The following is a 21,440-nucleotide window of genomic DNA, read 5'->3' as shown; positions in this document are numbered from 1 at the left end:
TGGAAAACACAAAAAGCAGGCTCCCACCAGCCCTCCTTTAGTGGAGACACATGGAGTTAGCTGCTTGTGCTGTCAGTCCCAGTGGGCTGCCGGAGACAGGGGGAGATGCCTTCTGTGTTTTGTCTCCTGTGAGCTGAATCTTCATGTCTGTAACAGTTACATGGAGAAAATTAAGTGGGATCTTAGTGAAATAAGGGCTGAACTGTCCTAAAGAGAAGAGCAATGTTTGCCCTTGAAAGGGAGACACCAATCTTCTTTAGCCTTCATTTTTTGTCTTCTTTCAGAGAGCAGTTATTTGCAGATGTGTTGCCTTTTTGAACTGCTTTGAGATGCTAACTTGATCAAAAACAAGTCCTAGAGTTTTGCTCTTGCCCACCAATTTAGGAACTGGGAGTTGCAACCCTTTGGTGATCTCTGTGGAAAGCAGCTTAGGGAAACCAGGCTGAAAGTGAGCAGGAAGCCTGATGGTGCCTGAAAGCGTGTCTGGTTTTCCAGCTCCTGAGTTCCTGTTGATAAAAGATGTAATTGCACACACACCCCTGCCCCTGCCACCACGCCTTGCTTGCTTTCCTCATTCACATAAGTAGTTTAATGTATTTTGAAAAGCCCAGTGGGAAGGCCCAAACAGCCTGTGGAACAGCAGCCTTGTGGAGTTAATGGTCTTGGTGGTGGCATTTGGTGCCCAAGGAAGAATTGCAACTCTGTGGCATGAAATAATCTTCCTTGTCATGTGAGCAGAAGCACAATGAGCCTGTCCCCTCCTTCTGCCTCACTGCTGCCCATGGAAGGAGGTGAGAACTAGGCTTGGCAGGTGGTTCCCATGCTGGAGTGCCTGCAGGTGTGCAGGGATGCAAATATGGATCAGCCTGCAAAGGTTGTCCCAAAGGGAATCTGTCCTGCCAACCATGGTGCCCGCTCCAGCCTTTGGCTCCCTCCACCTGCCCCTCCTCGAGTAACACTCCTGGAGAGGAATCAAGGGGCACAGAGAGCTGAGAAAACAAAATATAATATCAGAATCTATAGTAAAGGTAGAGGGTGATTGTGCCTCTTAAAAATAAATGGAGGGAGGGATATTCTTCTGTAAATGAATGTGTTATGCAAAGGGATGCTTTGTTCTTACACCTCCAGCTTCTTCACCAGTTTTAAGGTGGGATTTTTTAGGAAGAGATTTATTCCAAGTAATAATGCAAATTGCAGACACAATGGCATAATCTAGTTTGAGGTTTATCTTTGACATCTATAATGATGTTATCCCCCTGATAATACATCCAGAGATAAAGCTTAGGCTTTTATTGAAAGGCACTGCTTCATCACCATATCTTACACCAAATCACTGCAATTTGCATGATGATGAATTGTCTTACATGTAAAACCTGCCACAGAGTTCAACAAAACAGGAAATTTTTGTGCATTTCTTTTTTCTCATGTGTAGATTTGTACTGCATTTAGCTCTGTGAGAGAGACAGAACCTAAAAGGTCTCTAAAGCTTTACCTTACAGGTCAAATGCAGAAGGAGATGATGCCTTGTGAGGGCCCTGTACATTACAATAAATGGTTCAATAATTTAGAAAGCTTAGCAGCCATTGTCAAGTCAGGCAAGAATAAAGATGAAGATGTCAAGAAATTACCCACTGGACCCCATAGAGCAAAATTTGTTGTTAAGTAAGTGTGGCAGGCCAAAGGCTTGGATGCTAAAGGCCTTTTCCAACCAAAAGGATCCTGTGATTCTATGGGTTTTTCTCCTCCACCACATCTAAAGCATTCCAAACAAGTGCTTTTCCTCAGCATTTCCTCAAAAGCCTCGGGGTTTTTTTTTGGCCAAACCATAAGGTGGGCTTCAGATTTGGGTGTTTTCTTAAATAGAGAATATTTTACTGTGGCATCTGGCTCCTTGCTCACCATGGTGCTGTCAGGAAAAAAAAAACAACGCAGTACTCCTGATAAATCTTGGTTTCACTTCTACTGCTCACACTGTTCTGGCCTCATGGCTGGAGGGTGAAAGGTGAGTTGCCTGGTGTAGATAGAGTGGAAACTTAATGCCTGGGAATTTTTAATCCTCAACAAATACACAAGGGAGGGAACACAGGTGTTCAGTTGTGACTTTTGTCTATGCTCTGTTCTTGCTGGCAGTGGTGGAAATTGCATAGGAGAATGAGGATCAGTGATCATACAGCATTGAGCATATATCTTCTTGAGAACATGCTCATAATTTCTGAATCCACAGACTAATTCATTTCTCCAACAGATGTGCCCCAAATATCACTAATCCTCCTCAGTATTGTTTCTTCTCCCTCCCACCTCCCCCAATTATTCTTTCTCATTTAAATGCAAAAACGCAAAACAACCCAAATCATCAATCCATCCATCCATCCTTCTCTGCAGGGTGTCTTTTGTTTTGCTTTGTTGTGTGACCAGGGAAGGGGAGGAGTCCAGGGAAAATGGAACATCTTTGCTCAGGCTGATGCTGCTCTGGGATCCTGGCCTGGTTTGGGCTGTCAGAGGGCCAGGCACTGCTGCAGTGGCTGCTCTGCATGTGCATTGCACCAGTGGGCACAGCCTGGAGCAGCTTGAGACATGGGGACCTGCTTTGGCTGCTTTTGCTTTTGTAAAACTCAGTTTAGCTTGGTTTCCAGTGGGGAAGGATCAGCAAGAAGAGTGGGGTCCTGGCCTCTCCCTTGCCTGTTTGGCCCTTGGGATATTTTCATGGTGGTCCTCCCTCTCCTCCCAGGAGCTTGCAGGAAGTCAGAGCAGCCAGGGTGCAGAGGATTTCCTTGAGGACCCTGGTGGGATGAGGAACTAGGAAGGCTCAAATAGCATCATCCTGTTGAGGTGTGAGTAGGAATGGGAGCTCCCTCAGAACAGACAGTTTGGGCTGGAATTTGACCCCCAAGAGCTCTCATCTACCTTGGGGCCAGCAGATGACACCCACAGCTTCAGAGGCAAATAAAATAAAATAAAAAGCCTCTCACATTCATTATTTTAAAGCATCTCATCATTAAAAATCTTAGGACACTTATTTGGCTGAGTCTTAGAATTTCTGAAAATCTGAATTGTGAGTTATCAGGGATGCCTAGGGGGGAACTTTATGGAAGCACAGAGAAGGGAGAAGTGGGATGGTAAAGGAGAGGTATAAGAGATATGTATTTGTATCCAAAAGAGCAGTGGTATCTGCACAGTTTCTTCCCACCAGCTCAGAGCTTAGTGCTTATGCCCACAGAAAACCTAAAGCAGATCCAGAGATAAAAGGGTGATTTCTGGAGTATCTTATTATAGAATCATTTCTACATATCACCTCAGAGAACTGCTTGGCAAGCTATATGCATAGTGTGACAGGAATGTTTTTGCTGTTACTTTGCTTAGTGTTATAAGGTCAGGTTACTCTCTTGTAAATACATAATATTAAATCTGGAATGGTTAGCAACTGAAATTCTGCAGGACAGCTGTCACTGCAAGTCAGCAGTTTGAGTGTGTATGTGTGAAGTATGTCTATGTAGGTATTTATGTATTATTTTACTTTAACCTGTTTCTTATAATATGACTTTATAAGTCAGAAAGCAGCAAAGGAAGCAGAAAGCAAAAGAAAGGAGGGAAACTCTAAAATAGACCTTAAGCTGGTGTTTCTCCCTATAAGAAGATTTGGGATAATTTTAATTAACCTAGATCAGTCCCAGTTCTAAAAACATAAACAAATGAGTAAAAGAAAATGTATTTTCAAGTTTAAAGGTTTAGTAGCAGTGTCATTTAGAAACCTCAGAAAGTCATGACCATCAGTGTCAATAACATGGAGTCTGCATGGCCTCTCTGAAGTAGCAGTAGGGCTTTGGCCCTTGATTTCTAAGGAACCCAGATTTTATGTCTTTTACTCAAATAACACTTCTGAGTCACTCATGGAAAATGGTACATGAATTTAGTTGTCCCCTAATTAATCTCTGTCACTGGTACTCCAGTGGCTTCTGTTTGATCCAGTTTCTCCATCATTCAGAATGAGCTGGCTAATGTTTCTGGGTAGCTGCTCTCTAACTTCTCTCATAAACCCAGTAGAAGTTTGTTTGTTTGTTTGTTTGTTTGTTTGTTTGTTTGTTTGTTTGTTTGTGTCACGTTTCATTGGTAATTGGCATTTGCTGCCAGTTTGCTGGGAGGTAAAGCTGACCTCCCAGCAGGTTCTGAGGGTAGACTCAGGCACCACAGAGCCACTGAATTTCCCTTTATGGGCATGGATTCCCCATGAATTTCCCTTTATCGAGTCATGAATTTCCCTTTATGGACAAAATTCAGTGCTAATTTTTATTATTTGAATTGCACCTATGTTTTAGGCAATTTTTCCTGCAGTACATCCATGTACAATCAGTGGAGAGAGGTGGGTATCTACTGGAGATGTTAGTCCAGTTCTCCTAAGGCAAGCATTGAGCCACTGGACTCACACATGAGCCATCTAAAATGGCTCAAAGCTGCATTTCCATAGCAGTTAAACCTTTCTAAGAATTCCTGGGCGCATGGTCCTGCCTCCTTCCTATGTGCTTGCTGTGCTATTCATCCCATCAGTTCTAGAAGGGACTTAATCTGAAGATCACTAACACTTCAATAAAGAAATGAACGGTGTTTTGCCATCTTAGCTCTACAAATCAGTCAGCTGCAGGATTACATGAATGCCTGCACAAGGGAGGGGCAGGGAACTGCAGCGTGCTTGGGGGAAGGAGGGGACTGTGGTAACTCCCACTCCTCTGAGCTATGGTGAAACCACCCCTGAAGCACAGGATCCCAACCTCTATCTCTTGTCCCAGTAGAGATTTCCAAGCTGATTCTGCAGCTAATTTGTTTTTAACAACCTTCTTATTTCTTAGTGCACTGATTGCTTTGGTGCCAATTGTCATGTAAGGTTAGTAGTGCTTTAATTACTAGAGGAAAAGGAGGATTGATTTCCCATCATGTGCAAGACAGCAAATGCATTTTTAATGTAGTTGGTCCTTTATTAGGGCAAACGATCAATAGGAATTGTTTTAAGAATTTAGTTCTACTTCTTGCTGTTTCTCCTTTTGCCTTAATTCTTATGGATTCTCCTTTCCACTTTAAAGTATATAATTTTAGGTCAGCTGCTTAAATCAGTTTCTCAACATGTTGTTTATTCTGGCAAAGCAACTATAAGCATAGAGAAAATTAATATGTGTCTAGAGCGAGTGGCAGGATGAGGAAAGGAGAAAAGAATCAGTTCAAACAATTACAGACAGTGAGTAAAAAATTAACGTGTCCAGGGAAACTGATGAAAACAGAACATCAGTGCAAATTTGCTGCTTCATGTAAATATATATTTAATGTACTGTTTCAGTTGAATACAATCCGAGAATAGTAAAAAAATTTGAGGACTAGTCCCTAAACTGCTGTATTGGCGAAACACACTGCAGTAAACTGATGTGAAGAGGAATTCTGTATGTATTTGAATGCCATCATTTTGTTTCCAGCAAGCTTTCAAACATTTTACAGCGGTGTTGTAAAGTCAAACAACTCATCAGCAAAACCACAGTTTTTGCAGATTTCTGCAAAGACCAGCTCATTGATGCACACCAGTGTGTAGCTTGAAACCCACAATGTTGAACTCACAGGGCATTTGCAATTGTGAGATTATTGTCTCAGGTTTGTTTTTTTTTTCACAAGACAGCTTTTTTTTCACTTTTTTCATCGTCATTTATTGTTTATTTGTTAAACTTTTATTACTTTATTTGGAATTGGTCAGAGGAAGACCAAATCTAGCCAGCCTTTGTATTTGCCTGTTCTTGTTATTTTGCACCTGCTATCATGGTGTCCTCACTTACATAAACTTAACAGGAACTTTATGATTAACATCTTTGTAACATTAGTCCTAAAATTGAAGAGGATAGGTATGTATTAAAGGTAGGATATTTGTGAGTAGTTTTCAGCATCCAAAGCAACTATGACATTTTGATCTCAAGGGCATTAAAAACAGGAAGCACTACATAAAGGGCTGCAGAAAAGCCACAGGACTAGTAGCTTTAAAAGTCATCAGTATTAATTGGGAGCCTATAAGTTCAGCTACTGGCATGTCACAGTAAATCATTTTCTGGCAAGGGCAGAATTTTTTCAAAGCCCAGGAATCTGCTGGCAGATAACAGGCAGCCACAGCCCGTGTTATCTGAGAGTGCATGCTTTAGCTTCAGCAGCTGGAGGGGCTGAGCTTCACATCCCCTGCTTGGATCCCACGGAGCTGTGATGTGTAACTAGTTTGTTCAGTGATTCCTAAAATGCAAGCCAGTGTGAAAAATGAAATTATATTAGTCAAGGAAATGCTGTGAGGAGCAAAGGAGGGTTTCACAGGTTGGGTGAGGGGCTGAGCCATGCTGCCATCACCAGCCTCACAGACTGACCCCAGGCTGTGTGTGACAGCTATTTGGGCTGTGCTTTTATCACCCCAGCCCCTCCAGACCCTCACTGCACAGCAGCTCTCCCCCTTCTGTGCTATTTTTTCCTACCAGACTCTAAGGCCACCCTTTGATGGCACGTGCCAGCCCTGCGACCTTCCGCTGCAAGCAGGCACACAGGCGCTTTTCATTCCCAGGGGCTGGCACAGGCAGCTCCTTCCTCTCCTACTCCTCAAGCAGCTCTTCCCTTAGGGCCTTCTGGCTCCAGCCAGCAACCAGCTCTTCCTTCAAGTCCATGCAGGCTTTGGTTCAAATTCTGAGGATGGTTTTCAGGCTGTGCCTCAAAACTCCTGCAGGGCAGAGCTGTGGGACAGTGGTGTGTCCAAGGGGAGGTGGCTGCCCTTGGAAGTGGCAAACCCAAGGGTGACACAAAGGTGCCTTCTGTTGCCAGTCCTGATCAAAGCAGTGCTTCCAATCCTTGCTCAGATGGCTACTCCAAAAGGCAAAAATGCTCTGTTTCTAAATCATTCCAGGCAATTTTGGAGAAAAGGGTTATTAAGGTTTTTAAGTTTAAAAAACAAAAAGGTTTTTTGGTAACCTTTGTGTCTCAAAGCACAGTGCCACCTTGGATTTACTGTTGAGATTTCAAAACCACTATTTTAATATATTTTGGTAAATATACATAAAATATGAAAATTCAACATCAAAGAATATGCATCAAATGCAGTTCTCATTTACATTACAGACTTAAGAGAATTCAGAATAATTTTAGTAACTGGGACATCAATGATGCTACAACTGAATAAATATGGGACAAAGAATCTTGAAGTATATTATTTTAATTTACTTCTTTACACATCATAATGAAAAGAAGTAATAAAACCAATACAATATAACTTTTCTGTAGGCTTTTCTCTTAAACAGTTCTATGCCTGTATAGGTATCTAAACAAACACTCTATATATTCTTGTTATATCACAGAATTAATACAGAACCATCAATGACTTCCATCTTAGGCTTTTATATTTCACCTCTGTATTGCCATGGCAATTCCACAGCATGCTGCAATGCCAGGAATCCCTCCTTTTAGCTCACCCTTTTTCTCTCTGTGTATTCAAGCCTCCGTGTTATTTGCTTTTACAAAACACATCATTCTGTTCCCAGAAAGCCTTGAAGATTACATTCTTCTGTGAGTCAGGGAGTTATTTCACAAAATATCCTACTACTTTTTTTAAATCAACAAACCTCTGTTTTTTCTTTCTGTAGGAATTTTGTTTTTCCACTTTTTTGAGAGTTTTGGTACACAAGATATGTGTATAAGGGCTGTGTTTATGCAGTGGTTCATCAACAAGTGCTTGCTGTAGTGTCCTCTTAAAACATCTGATGCATGTGTGCACCATATCCAGTATACTGAGGGATGTCTTGGATGATATATACATTTTTTTCCAAAAGAAACACATTATAGAGCATTTAAAAATATTAAGGAAAGTATATTCACATAATCTTGCCTGATATGTAGAGCTGATAAATGGAAACAGGAAGATATTTATCAAGTGATTTTCACAGCATTTCACTTAATATGTTAAAGTGATAATATAGGAACATGAGTGCTGAAGGGGAAAACCTCTAAGCAGAGGCTTGGACTCAAGGCTATGTGGTTTATTAGTTCAGAGTAATGCACAGAGCAGGTCCATCCTCCAGAGCTGGCCCCTCCTGGTTGGGGTGTGCCTGGCTCCTGATCACAGCAGTCTTGAGTTTGCTCCTTCATTTTGCCAGCTTAAGCCATACCTGGTCTAAAAAGCAAGTGATGTTGATGCAAGAAGAAAAAGGCAGCAAAGCCAGAGAGCCAAAACCACAAAGCTGCCCACCTCACCTTATCTCAGAGATCACTGCCCTTGGGGCAGTGGCTACACCAGCTGCAAACCATGGCATTTACAGCCTGGCACAGAAAGAAGCTGCAGCCCCAGCTCTGGGTGCACTGTAGTGCTGCCTTCAGCCTCCCAGTGTGGGCAGCTTTGGCGTGGGAACCTGTGGGAGCTGGGCTGTGGAGCACTAAATGGAACAAAACTTTCCATTTAAATTTGCCTTTGTTAATGAGTCACTGCCCACAGCTCCTGCTGCTTTTACTTTCCTGCAGGAATGTGTTTTCACGGTTTTAACTGTGCTTGGATCAATCACAGGACCATGGAATGGTCAGGGTTGGGAGGGGTCTCTGCTCCTCCAGACCCCTGCTAAAGCAGGGTCACACACAGCAAGTTGCACAGGATCATGTCCAGATGGGTTTCAAATATCTCCACTGAAAGAGACTCCACAGCCTCGCTGGGCAGCCCATTCCAGTGCTCTGTCATCCTCAAAGGACAGAAGGTTTTTCTCATTCTCAGATGGAATTTCCTGCTTTTCAGTCTGTGCCTGTTGCCCCTTGTCCTCTTGCTGAGCACTGCAAAGAGCCTGTCCCAATGTAATTGTATCATCTGGTGGCAGTGGTCATGCAAACACTGGAGTGTCAGAAATGTATTCCTTCATCTGGCTGTGTTGAGTAGTATTGCTCTACATTTATTTGTCAGACACCATTACTGGGTTCAATTCAACTGTATATGCCACCTCCAGTTTCTCTGAACAGTTTTACATGTGGGATGTGAACATACCATAGGAAGACACTTGTCAAAATGCCAATGTTAACTAATTAACTCACACAGAGGGTTTGGCTTTCTGCACAATGATTAATCCAGCAGCTGCTTTTGTCCCAGCCACAGCAGATAGTTTAAAATTAATATCCTCTGTAATTTTTTTTTATTTTAATGGGAATTTATTCTCAGATTTTGGGTAAGCACAGGACAGAAACCCATGGCATATATACAAAGCAAGACACTGCATTCTTTAGTATTGTATTTAACACATCCTACTACATGCTTTGGGGATGAATAAAGACAAATTATTTAGGGGTGAAACAACTTAGCAAGTGGCACACAGAATCCATGACTTCTATGGAGAGTTAATGTGCCCTTCTCCAAAGGGTTTAGAAAATTGTCATCACCTGCAGGATGCATGTGTGGAAAAAGGTGGAAGCAATCCGTATGTCATCTGTATCCTGCTTGTTCTTACTACAGACATTTTGAGAGCTTTATCATGAGCTCAGCCATGTCCTGCTGCCACCATGGGCAGCAAAGCCAAATCCCATTTGAGACAAAGTGAAACCATTTTTCTGTTTTACACAATTTCCAACTATAGCGAAACACCAAAACAATTTGCACATATTATGGTTGACAGAGAATGTGCAGGGCTTTTTCCCACCCCCATCTAGATCTGTCACCAGGTCTGTATTTGTCACTCAGTTTGGAAGCAGCCAAGGAATCTGAAAACTATAGGCCAATGTTGTTGGATATTTGCAAGAGGATTGCTCAGCAAATCATATTCCACACTTCCCTGAAAATTCAGACCTGAAGAAGATGCAGCATTCTTATCCCCAGCAATCACAGGCTTGTACCTCAGTTGCTATGGGGATCAGGTGCATGAGTTTGGAAGCAGCCTGACCTGTTGTAGCAGAACCCCTTGGGTAGCTGAGTGTCTCACCTTGGTGCCGGGCTGAGGTGCCCCCTTCCCTGACGTCTGCTTCTCCCGTTGCAGGAGAGTCCTGCGAGGTGAACGCGCGCTCCGGCCGCTGCGCCCCGGGCGTGTGCAAGAACGGGGGCACCTGCGTGAACCTGCTCATCGGGGGCTTCAAGTGCGAGTGCCCCCCCGGCGAGTACGAGCGGCCCTACTGCGAGATGACCACCAGGAGCTTCCCCCCTCAGTCCTTCATCACCTTCAAGGGGCTGCGGCAGCGCTTCCACTTCACCGTCTCCCTCATGTGAGTCCCAGCGGGGAGGGGTTCTGGGGCTGGTGGCTTCTCGCTCCAGCTTGGGACTGTTTGTCACGTACTGATGGCCACCAAAGACCTGCCCCTGAAGGTCACTGCAGGGATTTCTGACAGTGAATCCTGTGAGCAGGGCATGTTATTTGAAAGCATTTGATTTTCTGCCCTGCTGTGCGTGTTTCTCTGTTGCTGACTCACAACCTTCCCTGTTGGAGCCAGGAGAAGGGATACCAGGACCACTCTGGCCACCCATCACCAGCCTTGAGCTGCAGCAATGCTGGGGTGAATGCTGGGTTTGATACTTTTACTGTCTGGGCCTTTGGCTTCCTGACCTTCAGCCCAGCTTCAGAACCAATCTATTTGTGCTCCTTGTTTGGGAGCACTCTTCCCATCTCCTGTTTCCCCACCTGTGAGAGGACCTGGGCATGTCAGGCCATGGCTGAGCACAGTCTGGTCCTTCTCAGGTTCTAGCTTTGGGACAGCCCCAACTGGTCCAGCTCCTCACTTAGCTCTTTCTGGCCTTCACACCCAGGTCCTGCTGCTGGTCCCATCCCAGCTCCCAGGCTCTAGTCTTATCCCCATCCCAACTGCCCCTACATCCACATGTTGGGCAGTCTCCTTCTGGGCTCTCACTTTTCCCCTGGGGGTGCTCAGGGAGGCAAGGAGGAGCAATGATAGCTGCCACAGCCTTGGGCAAGGGCCCTCCCTCACCAGGGAAAAACCCCTGTTCTGGAGAAGACTTCTTGGGTCATCGGGCTTGCTGGGTGTGGAGCCAGAGCTCCAGGTGCACAGATTCCTCTCCTCTGGGGAAGGGCTGGGTTTGCAGCTCTCCCATGGTTTAACTGGTCAGGATTGACTTTTGGTTTTCTCTCACAGCTGACTGAGTAAACAACACAAAATGTGTTACTCCTGACCCCAAAGGGCAGAGCTGGGGATTTTTTGATAGGTACAGCAGCAGCTGCAAGGGAAGAGCTCTGTGTATCTGCCCAGAGAAAGTGCTCAGGGAGGTCAAACAGATTTCAGGCTTATGTCTCCTCCAGCACCCAGCCATTACCTGGTGTTTCATATCTGTCAGGAGCCAGATCACTTTTTTACAGCATGTTTTTCAGTACTGTCCTTTAGCATAGTTTACTTTCCTGAGCTAAGATCCCAGAGAGACTCCCCATTTAATTACTTTTGTTAATAGAAGTAAGTAATGCAACATGTAAATGTTCAAGGCCAGGCTGGATGGGACTTGGAGCAACCTGGTCTAGTGGCAGCTGTCCCTGCCCATGGCAGGGGGCTGGAACTGGATGGTCTTTATGGTCCATTCCAACCCAAACCATTCTATCATGTTATGATTTCTACCATTTTATCTTTCATCTGCCTTAATCCTAAAGCCAAAATTTTATGGAATCTTGAAATTTTGGTTAAATCAGAAAGCACAGATGTGGTTTGCACACAAGCCGAGGCAAGGGAGACTTGTGCCTGTGAAGATTGTTTTAGAGCATCAGGTCTAAGTACACGGGAAAACCAAGGAGCAAAAGGCTCTGTTGGGTTTGTCAGACCCACAGTGAGCAAACAAAGGTGCAGTCTGGGCTGGCTGCCAGCTTGAATTGCCTGCACTACCCTTGACTTGTCCCCTCAGCCATGAGGTGTCATTTTTCAGGCTTTTGGAAAGAGGGCTTTGACGTTTAGGGTGCTTTAAGTTAAAATTACTCAAATGCCCTGTGTAGAGGTCGTTGAGAAATAGCAAAGTACTGTACAAGAGTAGTCCTTACACCATCTTTAGGGTCTTCTTCACCATCTTTAGAACCACAATGGCTTATTTAGTCATGAGCTAAGCACTGCTTACTCCATTTGGTGTGACAATAAGATTTCTAGGCCATTGTGTGATTCACCCCCCACTGTCTGCAATGGCCACACATTTAGCTTTTCATACCTGAAGTTCACTTTTATTTACACTAGCTATTTCTTTGGCTTTTATTACCCTTCAGTGGAGGAGGAAAACATTATGTGAGGACAGCAGGATTTAGCGGTTTGACTGCTAACGATGATGATTTACCATTACATGTTTTGTGATTTGGGAGCATTTGTAAAATCCCAGGGAGTCCAGCTTCCCTCAGCCTCCAGTGACCCACTCCTAGCAAAGAGCAGAGTATTTGCCTTGTCCAGTCTCATAACTAATATGTTTTTTAAAAGTATTTAGGTTACTGACCATGCATGTCTTTCTGCTCCCAATATTATTATCTTTCTTGCTTAATTCCAACACTTACTACTCCTTCACTCCAAGTGACACTGTTAGTGGAGAGGTTTTCTCATTATTTATGCAAAATTCTGTAAGAAAGAGAGTCTTTTGTTTCCTGTGTCATGAAATTAAACATATCCCTTCTATCAAAAAACAGCATTTTTCCCCCCCAGCTGGTGGGTGACAACCAGACAAGTTCAAAAGCAGTAGTGCTTTTAACAAGTATTATATAAAAGTTACTTTTGACTAGTGGCAAAGAATGGAACTGAGCACAGATAAAGAAATATACAAAATGGCTTCATAATGTATTCGTTTAATAAATAATGGTTTCATACTTAAAATTATTGTAGGAAATTGTAAGAATATGACAAAATATATTAAAAAAGAACTAAGCTTCCTGTTATTGCTGCCAGATTAAGTCTTCTGCCCACTGAAGAAGCAGCACTAGCATTATTCTGCACAGATGTAATCAAAATATTTGGATGAAGCAGTTATCTATGAAAAAATAGTCTTGGGAAATGTTTTACAGGAACTGTATTCCTTTGGATGGAATGTTTGATGGTGAAAAGAGAAAATTAAATCTGTGTTTTGGTAATATTGGTATATTTCAATGATATTGTTGTAATTAATTTAGTTTACATTTTATTTGTATACTATTATACTATGATAAGACGAGAAATAAATATGTATATAAAAACTGATTAAAAGTAATCAAAACATTAATTAATATTTTTATGGACTATAATGAATATTCTTTGAAATTTGAATTTTACAGGAAATATCAAATTTGTGACTTCTGTTTTTTGAACCAGAACAACTCATTATCCTTCAAAAACATTAAAAAATATATTAATAAAATTTCCCATTTCCATGTAGCTCAAATTCTGAAAGGTCTCTATTCAGTGTGATCCACAGCATACATATGTCTGACAAACAATTTTGGTAAAAATTATTCTTTATCTTTGGAACTTTTTCTTTCAAATACCAACCCTGGTATTCTAAAATACTGCTTGGTTCCCATTCTCTGAAATGCAGGTTTTGCTGCATCACGTGAGAGTCTTGCTATTAGACATGATATGACAGGCACCAGAGTCACTTCTTTTGTCTGTGGAAGACAGATTTCATTTCATTAGCTGTGTTCAGTATTTCATTCATTTGTAGGAAAATGGGTTAATTTAAATCAAGCATATTTCCTGAAGTTCAGGATACAAAATCAGGCTAAATTGCCATTGGGAAATGCAAGAAATTCCCATGGTTTCTCTCTTTTTCTCTCTTTATCTAATATTAATATTTGTAAAAATGTTTATGTAAAGTGTAATATTTTTTTTTTGCATTTCTGAGTAGATGAAAGCTGTGTGCAACTCTCCAGAGATAAGAGAATTCAATTAAAAAATATAAAATACTCACAACGAGCAGAAATTTTTTAAAAATGGTCTGTGCTGACAAAAAAATAGGCTTTTTTAAAAGTGGGGTTTCCCCTTTTTCTGCAGGAAAGATACATCCCATATTAGTAGCACAAGATAAACAAAATCCAAATGCACCTGTTAGTGCTGATCTAGTGAAATCATTTGAGTGTTTATTTTCTTTCTTCCACTTGACTGACCTGTTGATTGACTAACTCTGATTTTCCACATGGCATTATTAAAGTAACTTTTGTCTTTCCCCTTACTCCCCCATGAGGCTTTTTTGATCAGTTGATGACTGTCCTAGGACACTGTAGCATTTAGACAGCAAGCAGGCAGCAAGGATCCCCCCTTTGAAGTGAAAATGCTTTCTAGCTGTCACACTGTTTGCAGAGTGTAGTAAGTGCTACTGTTTGGTGAGTGTCAGATACTGCTGTTGCATCTTGTGTCTGCCTAATTTTAGCCCTCGTGAGGGTCAGCAGATCTCTGCAGAGTAGATTTCTGTAATTTCCATCTGCTTGCCTTGTTGATTGTGAAAGAGTAGATTTATCCTGCGGCTGACTCCTCAGTTTTACAATTTTCTCTCTGCAGATTGATTCAAAGGCTTGTTTATCTGCTAAACACAATGCCTTCTTTCTTCTGGGTGACTTGACCATCAGTCCTTAATCCATAAGCTGTTAAGCACAAGCTAACTCCATGTCTCTGTGTTCTAGGTTTGCAACCAGGGAGAGGAATGCTCTCCTCCTCTACAACGGGCGTTTCAACGAGAAGCACGACTTCATTGCCTTGGAGATCATCGAGGAGCAGATCCAGCTCACCTTCTCTGCAGGTGAGCTTTCACTTGAGTCAAGCATTCCTCATTGATGTCAGGAGATCCTCTCAAGCCATTTGGAAATGCACTTCAGTGATTTTATATGGCTATTTGCTGCCTCATTAATTTACTGGCTGACATTGCACAGTAAACAACTGATGCCGGGTGTGCTCCAGATTGTAGCGGTTTGTGGTGATCACTCTCACTGTCGTAGGCAGGAGCTTGTCAACATATCAGTTATAAAAGCCAGAGTTTATGACTACTATAAAAGATTGGCACTAGCCTGAATGTTAGCCTCCAAGCCAATGTTTGCTTAAATTTAAATGAGACTTCATTTTATCATACTGTGATAAATGTTGTGTGTTTATACTACACCATCAGAGGTGCATAAATGTTATCTTAAAAATCAATGCAAGCCAAAGGAAAAGCTAGCAGAAGTGAAAATGGCCTGCCATTCATTAGGGACTGGGGAGGAGCAGTCTGTCTCTAGAATGCATTTCTGCCCTGGAGAAGCACCTCCTCTTAGAAGAAGCCATAAAAAAAACAACAAATTGAAGAGAACTGTGAATTGAGGAGAAAAAAACTGCATGCTCATTGCTACAGTGGGCCATGAAACAACAAGTGGCAGCTTTGGCTGCTTTCTGCACTAGAACTGAGCAAGTGTCTTTGTTGCTAGTAGGAGAAGAGAGAGGGGAGGGCTGACAAGCAAAGTTCAAGCAGGACATATGCCCAGAAGAAGATCTGTGCTTTCGGTGACTTAATGAAATCTCAGTAGTGTAGACAAACTCTGGTTGTCACAGGTTTAAGGTATTTTTCTACTAAAACTAAAACAAATATCTAGAAAGGGCTGTTGTCCTTTAAGTCAAGTAGAGTTATGGGTAGGTGAAGTGAGATGTTTGTGCCTCTATGTTGGGCACGTAGTTCAGGAAATAATCCTGCTATTTCCCATTATCCATATTCAGGACAACTCCTGTTTAATTTTTGTGGAAAGTGAGACATTGCAAGCAGTAAAGCCATAGAAGCAGAAGCACAGCCTGCATTGGTGTTGCACACTCATCACCAGTGATGGCTGCTGCCCTCAGACCCCGTGCTGAATCCTGTGTGACCCCACTGATTTACCAGCAATGCTGAGTGCATAGTGGGCCCTTTGGGTTGAAGATATCCAGTTACATTTCCCCTTTATTACCTCAAAGTTGTCCAAATTAGATTTTAAGGCAGGTTTCTGAATGGATTAGTGTAAGGAAATAACATGTTGCAGAGAGATGTGCTTTCTTCTGTAGCTCTACTTCACCTGTCTAAACTTGAATCAAATTGCTTGGAAGGTACCCTGAGGATGAATGGGAAAAAATAAATTCTGCTTGCACTTATAGGCATTTAAATGTGAAGGAACTCCTTTAAGATACATGAAACTAAATTTAGATTTGCACTGCTGCACCTGAGAGCAGGTCTGGTCCTGCATATTACAAATGGTATTTTCTTTGGAAGGAGAATGGTTTATGTTTTATAGTTTTAAGTGGCTTTTAATGAACAGTACAAGTTTTGGACACCTGATCTCACTGTGTTACATGTCGCAACAACTTTTTCTCAGAAAGCAGAGCAAAAGGATTGCAGAACAGTGATCTTCCTTTTGCAGACACTTGATAGCTGAATAAAAAGCCCAATTATTTGTATAGATTTTATCACTAAATGATAAAAACCATCACAGCAGGATGTCATACATGCTAAACTGAAATATGTATTGTTTAAATCACAGAAATACATGGGATGGGAGTTAAAGGAGAGTAGGGGACACAAGAATAATACTTGACTTATGTATTTGTTGCAAATACAGAGTTGAAAGTACTTTTTAAGCTCAACAATACTATGAGCTTTGTTAGTTTACAAGGGGAGTTACTTTTCCTGTGGTTTATTATGTAGAAATTTCCAACTGTTAAAAAAAAAAAGAAAAAAAGTGAGCAATCCCTTCTCTGTGCCAGGCCTATTATGTACTTTCAACATGAATGTTTATTTTGCTGCTACCTCAAAACAGATATGCCTGGTTACTGAGCTGGGTCTACTGACTCTGTCCTGGCTTAAAAGCTTCAGCTTTCCAATTGCAATGGCAAAGTCTTGCTTTCAAATATAAACACTGAAAGGCTGCCAATAATTTCATTAATCACTGGTAAGATTTTGCTGAGCCCAAGGTTACCAAGGGTTTTATACTAGAGTACTTTTGGATTTCACTGTCTCAGCTCTAACAGCTTCCCTTCCCTGACAAAATATTCCATCACAATACTCATCATACTAAAAAAACACCTCAAAGGGTGCTCGTGGCAAAAATGCAGAAAAATTCATGTACATTTCTCCCTCAGTTGATCACTTCAGCAATAGTTGTAGGTACTCAATGCATCTGCTACCACACTTTGCAGAAACATGATTAAAAAAATATAATTCACCCAAATGTGCCAAAAAATGGTTTTTGTGCACCAGAGTAACTCCATGAAACTGGGGATATTTATTGTCGTGCAGGACAAACCCAGTTTCCTCCCCGATGAAGCAAGGTGGCTGCATCCTGTGCCCAGTGAGAGTCTCTCTGTGTTTCTGGCAGTGATGGTGACTCACTTTTCCCTCCTGGCTGTTTTGCAGGGGAGACAACCACGACGGTGGCGCCGTTCATTGCGGGCGGGGTCAGCGACGGGCAGTGGCACTCGGTGCAGGTGCAGTACTACAACAAGGTAAGGCTGATTGTGCTGCTGCTAACCCTGCTGTTCACACAGCAACAGGGGCAGCTAGCTCTGGCCTGACATGTGCAGGTGACCTGAATTGTACTTGTTTCACCAGGCACCTTTGTACAGCTCTGCAATGGTCTTGCCTTACCTTGCCTGGAACAAAAATTCTCTCATAGGACTTTTGAGTTTTGACCCAGTAAGGCAAAACTAGGTGTAGTCCATTTTTTCCAGAAATACTCCTAGGGAAACCTTCATGTACTTGGAACTATTTTCATTTTCAGTTTTTTAAGCTGTTACACATTTTTAAGTGTCAGTGTATCTAAACCAACTGATTCACTTGTGTCTCATTAAAAAAATTGTGCTGTGCAGCAGCCTTCAGTGTAATAACTACCAACCAGTGTAGAATTTCCTGAAACAAAGAAAATTCTTTCCTGTAGCTGTCTTTTCTTGTCAAATGATGAGTTTAGCTAGCACTACCTTCTCTGGTTTGTAAAATATCATAATTAAAAGGTGCACAGCTTTCAGTAATAAAACACTTACTGAGTAATTTTTTGTCTGCTATATAAAAGGATACACAAGAGAAACTCAAAAGTTGTCACTGCATGCAGTCCATGCCACTCAGAGGTGGACTCTGCAGTCCTTGTCCCTCAGCTGCCACTTGGTCACAGGGTCAGTCTGACTAAACTAAAAGGATTGCAGGCTCTCTGTGCAGAGCAGCCATTTCATGATGAACCACAAAGCAGGCTTTTAGAGTGTACAGTGTCACTATTTACAGGTAGATGTCAGAGATGATCTATAAACCATAACAAAAATTAGAGTTCATTTAGTGACTAAGAAGCATTGCTTTTAAGTCTGACATGGAGCATTTTAGGGGAATCACATAAGGAAATAGAGAAGCATTGTTGGCTGTTAAAAAGGAAACAGGATACTGGTGTAGGAAGCTGAATGGAGATGGAGGATTAATATGATCAGCAAGCTTTTTATTTCCCAGTGCTGCATCCTTTCATCACAGTTTGTGTGGCAGTTTGAATGGGAGGATTAAAATTTTATTTTGACTCCTAGATAGGATCTCCTAGCCTAAGGATATTTTATTGAGGTAGTAAAAAGCTTTCTATTAGTATTTTATATTAAAAAAATTAAACTTAATTAAGTTTTGTGCTTAATATATGCAATATACTCTTTGCTATCTGGAGCCCAGAGAAATAGAATTGAAGCTTGGTGTGTTGCTATGCACACATCTGTGGACACTGAAGCTCTTCTGCTGTTCCCATGTGTGCATATTTGTTAGAGGATTACTCTGGCAGAGTGCACAGCACTTGCTGAGGCAGTGGAGGGACACTCCAGCTTTCAGGCTCCTGGGCACAGCTGCAGGGAGAGCTGCTGGACCAGCTCACTGATGTGCCAAGGAGCAGATAAGGGGCCTAAGCAGCAGAGGAATGCTCTTTAAAAGGCAAAGAGATCTGACACAGATGTTAAAAATAAACCCCTGCCTCATTTTCAGGGCTTGCTGTGGTTCAAGACTGGTAGTGAGCCATGTTAGCAGCTGGTGTTTTCTCGTTGTTAACACATGTGTCCTGTCATCATTTTCTTCTTCTGCCCAGTTTTTTGAAGTGAAATGAGCCAGTCTCCACTGAACAGGACAAAATTCAGGGCAGAGAGGGAGAGCAGAGGGAAACACCAGGAAACACTGCTGACTTTACTGCCTTTGCCACTTGTGTGACATGAAAGTGATGAAAAGCAGGGTCACTGTGTGGAGAGCTGCACTGTGCCCTTTGCTGTCCGTGTGAGAGACTGAGGTCATCACCTTCCCCTTAGCAGCATTTATTGCAGGATGGTTAAATTTGGGCTGGAGGGGGGAGCTCACAACATGGAGTAAATGGCACAAGTAGGAAATGCTCACCAGTTTGTATTCAGGTGCTCTCAGCACTTCCCAGCACATCTGAGAATTGCTCACACCAGCTCTCCAGCAGTGGCAGAGGGAGTGGGTGCTGCAGGGCAGTGACAGCTGGAGGCAGCTCTGCAGCCCTGCCCACCAGGCTGCCCCCACACCCTGCCCCAGGGTTAAGCCTTCACCTCAGCTGGTATTTGTTTGTACAGCAGTTTCTTGGCTACTTCATGTTTTAACAAAGCTGGAAGTAAAGTTCCTGTGAGGAGGTTGAAAAGACAGGGACAATTTAGGGATTTGAGTTGTGCCAAGATAAATGGGATGCTGTGTCTAAACTTGACACAGTTGAGATATTTGAATCTGTGTTGATTCAAAGAGTACCAAAACTCATGAGTTTTGAAATATGAAATCATGCACACATATTAGTTTGCAGGTACTGCATCCTTCCACTCTTTCCAAAATCCTACTGCAGTGTCAGTTCATCATCCCAAGGCTACACAGCCCCTTTGTTCTGCTCAGACACTGCATAACCTTTCTGAGCATGCAGAGCTCTCCTGAGCTGTCTCCCTCCTCCCTGTCTCTGGCTCATGTTTGATCCTCACCTTCAGACCCTTCTGGACTCTCTCCCTCCTGTCTGCCTCTGTCTTTTCCTGGCAACAGGGCCACAGGGGCTGCCTCCACCAGCATCCCTTTGGTGCTCCTCGCCCCTTTTTCCATTCTTCTGTTTGCCTGGGGAGCTTCTGGTCTTTGCTCCTTTTTAGACATCTCTTGCCAATGTTGTCCATGGGAATAATCATCATCACAGATATCCTTGGAGATCCAGTTTATTGATTTGTCTTTCTTGCATTAAAAAACTTCAGCAGCAGCTGTTTTCCTAATAGACACATCCTGGTGATGTGCAAGGTCACCCTGCACAAAGTCAGTTTGCTAATAACCATAATGAAACGAGAAGCAAGTGTAGAAGTGACTCCTGTAAAGTATTTTCTGTACTTAGCTCAGATGTGATGTGCTTGGTAATATTTATCTTTATTGCTGTTGAAAAATGATGGTTTAGAATTAACAAATAGAATTAACTAATTAGAATTAACTAATATCAGAAGGTCCCCTGCCACTTGGGGACAAACACTGGAGCCTCATCAGTAAAAGATAAGTCCAGAGCTGGCTTTGCTGCGCTGTGTTTGCAGAGAGGCATCAAAGCAGTTCTCTGTCAGTTCAAGTATTTGATGCTTTCTTACCAACCCTGGTATGTGCCAGCACTGTAAAACATTGCAGTAAGGAAACAGATTGTATCAGAGGAAGGGAAGCAATGCCATTTCATTCACTGTGTAGTGATGGAAGTGGATGCTCCCTACATTGGAGGAAACCAGCTGGTTTCAGCAGAAATGCCTGAGGGAAGCACATGGAACTTGTACTAAGTGTTGGCTCTGTATTGAATTTCTGGAAGGGAGGACATCAAGGGGGAGGAATTAGAAGCTATAAGACAGCAGAAGTGAACTAGGAGTGTTTTATAACCATTATCTAGTTTCAGCTGTATATTAGAAGTTTTTCAGCTTCCCAGTAGCAAGGTATCAGTTTACCTGTAACTTGCCATTACAGATGTTTGCTGACAGTGGGGGAAGAGAGGAAGGCCACTTGCTGACTCTGATAGCTCAAACACATTATTTAGTGGGGTCCTGATCTTGCAGTCATTAAAATCAATGGGGAGTATTGAATTAAAGGTAACCCATGAGTGACCTGCTTTCTCAGGAGGTATATATTGATAAGAAATTTAGAAGAAATGGAATTTAAAAAATTATTTTGAAAGGAAAGGTTGAAGAAGGAGGAAGATTTCAGCCTGGAAAATAAAACTGATTAAAAAATAGTACAAACAGCCTGCTGCTTGTCCACAGGATAGCTGGTGTAAGGGGCAGCAGCAATGTCAGCTGCCCTATTTGCCTCAGTACTATACTTCCTCTCCAGATGGTGAGAATATAGTCAGCCTCTGATGGAGTTTGGTCCTCATCCTTTGGCTCTCCTGAGCCTGCCAGTATGAGTGACAGTGACCAGGTTTAGCTGCGCTGATACTTGTTGGAATAGGAGCACACCCATGTTTGATGGTGATGATGCTCAGTAACAATGGCATTATTTGAACTGTCTGGCATTCATTGTACATACAGGTAGGTATTACCTGGAACAGCAGATT

General features: G+C 42.4%; 1 protein-coding gene across 1 annotated transcript in view; it reads left to right on the top strand.

The window, feature by feature from the left end:
• Window positions 1–21,440, top strand: part of CELSR1 (cadherin EGF LAG seven-pass G-type receptor 1) — a 163,321-nt gene that overhangs the window by 78,050 nt on the left and 63,831 nt on the right. The window contains 3 exon segments of the mRNA XM_036401298.2: window positions 9,996–10,218; window positions 14,568–14,683; window positions 17,291–17,379. Coding sequence (XP_036257191.1) covers window positions 9,996–10,218; window positions 14,568–14,683; window positions 17,291–17,379 — 428 coding nt within the window.

Source organism: Molothrus ater, chromosome 5 (genome assembly GCF_012460135.2).
Source record: "Molothrus ater isolate BHLD 08-10-18 breed brown headed cowbird chromosome 5, BPBGC_Mater_1.1, whole genome shotgun sequence".
NCBI classification, from domain to species: domain Eukaryota; kingdom Metazoa; phylum Chordata; class Aves; order Passeriformes; family Icteridae; genus Molothrus; species Molothrus ater.
The sequence above is the reverse complement of the archived record's forward strand: the minus strand, read 5'-3'. Positions and strand labels throughout refer to the sequence as shown.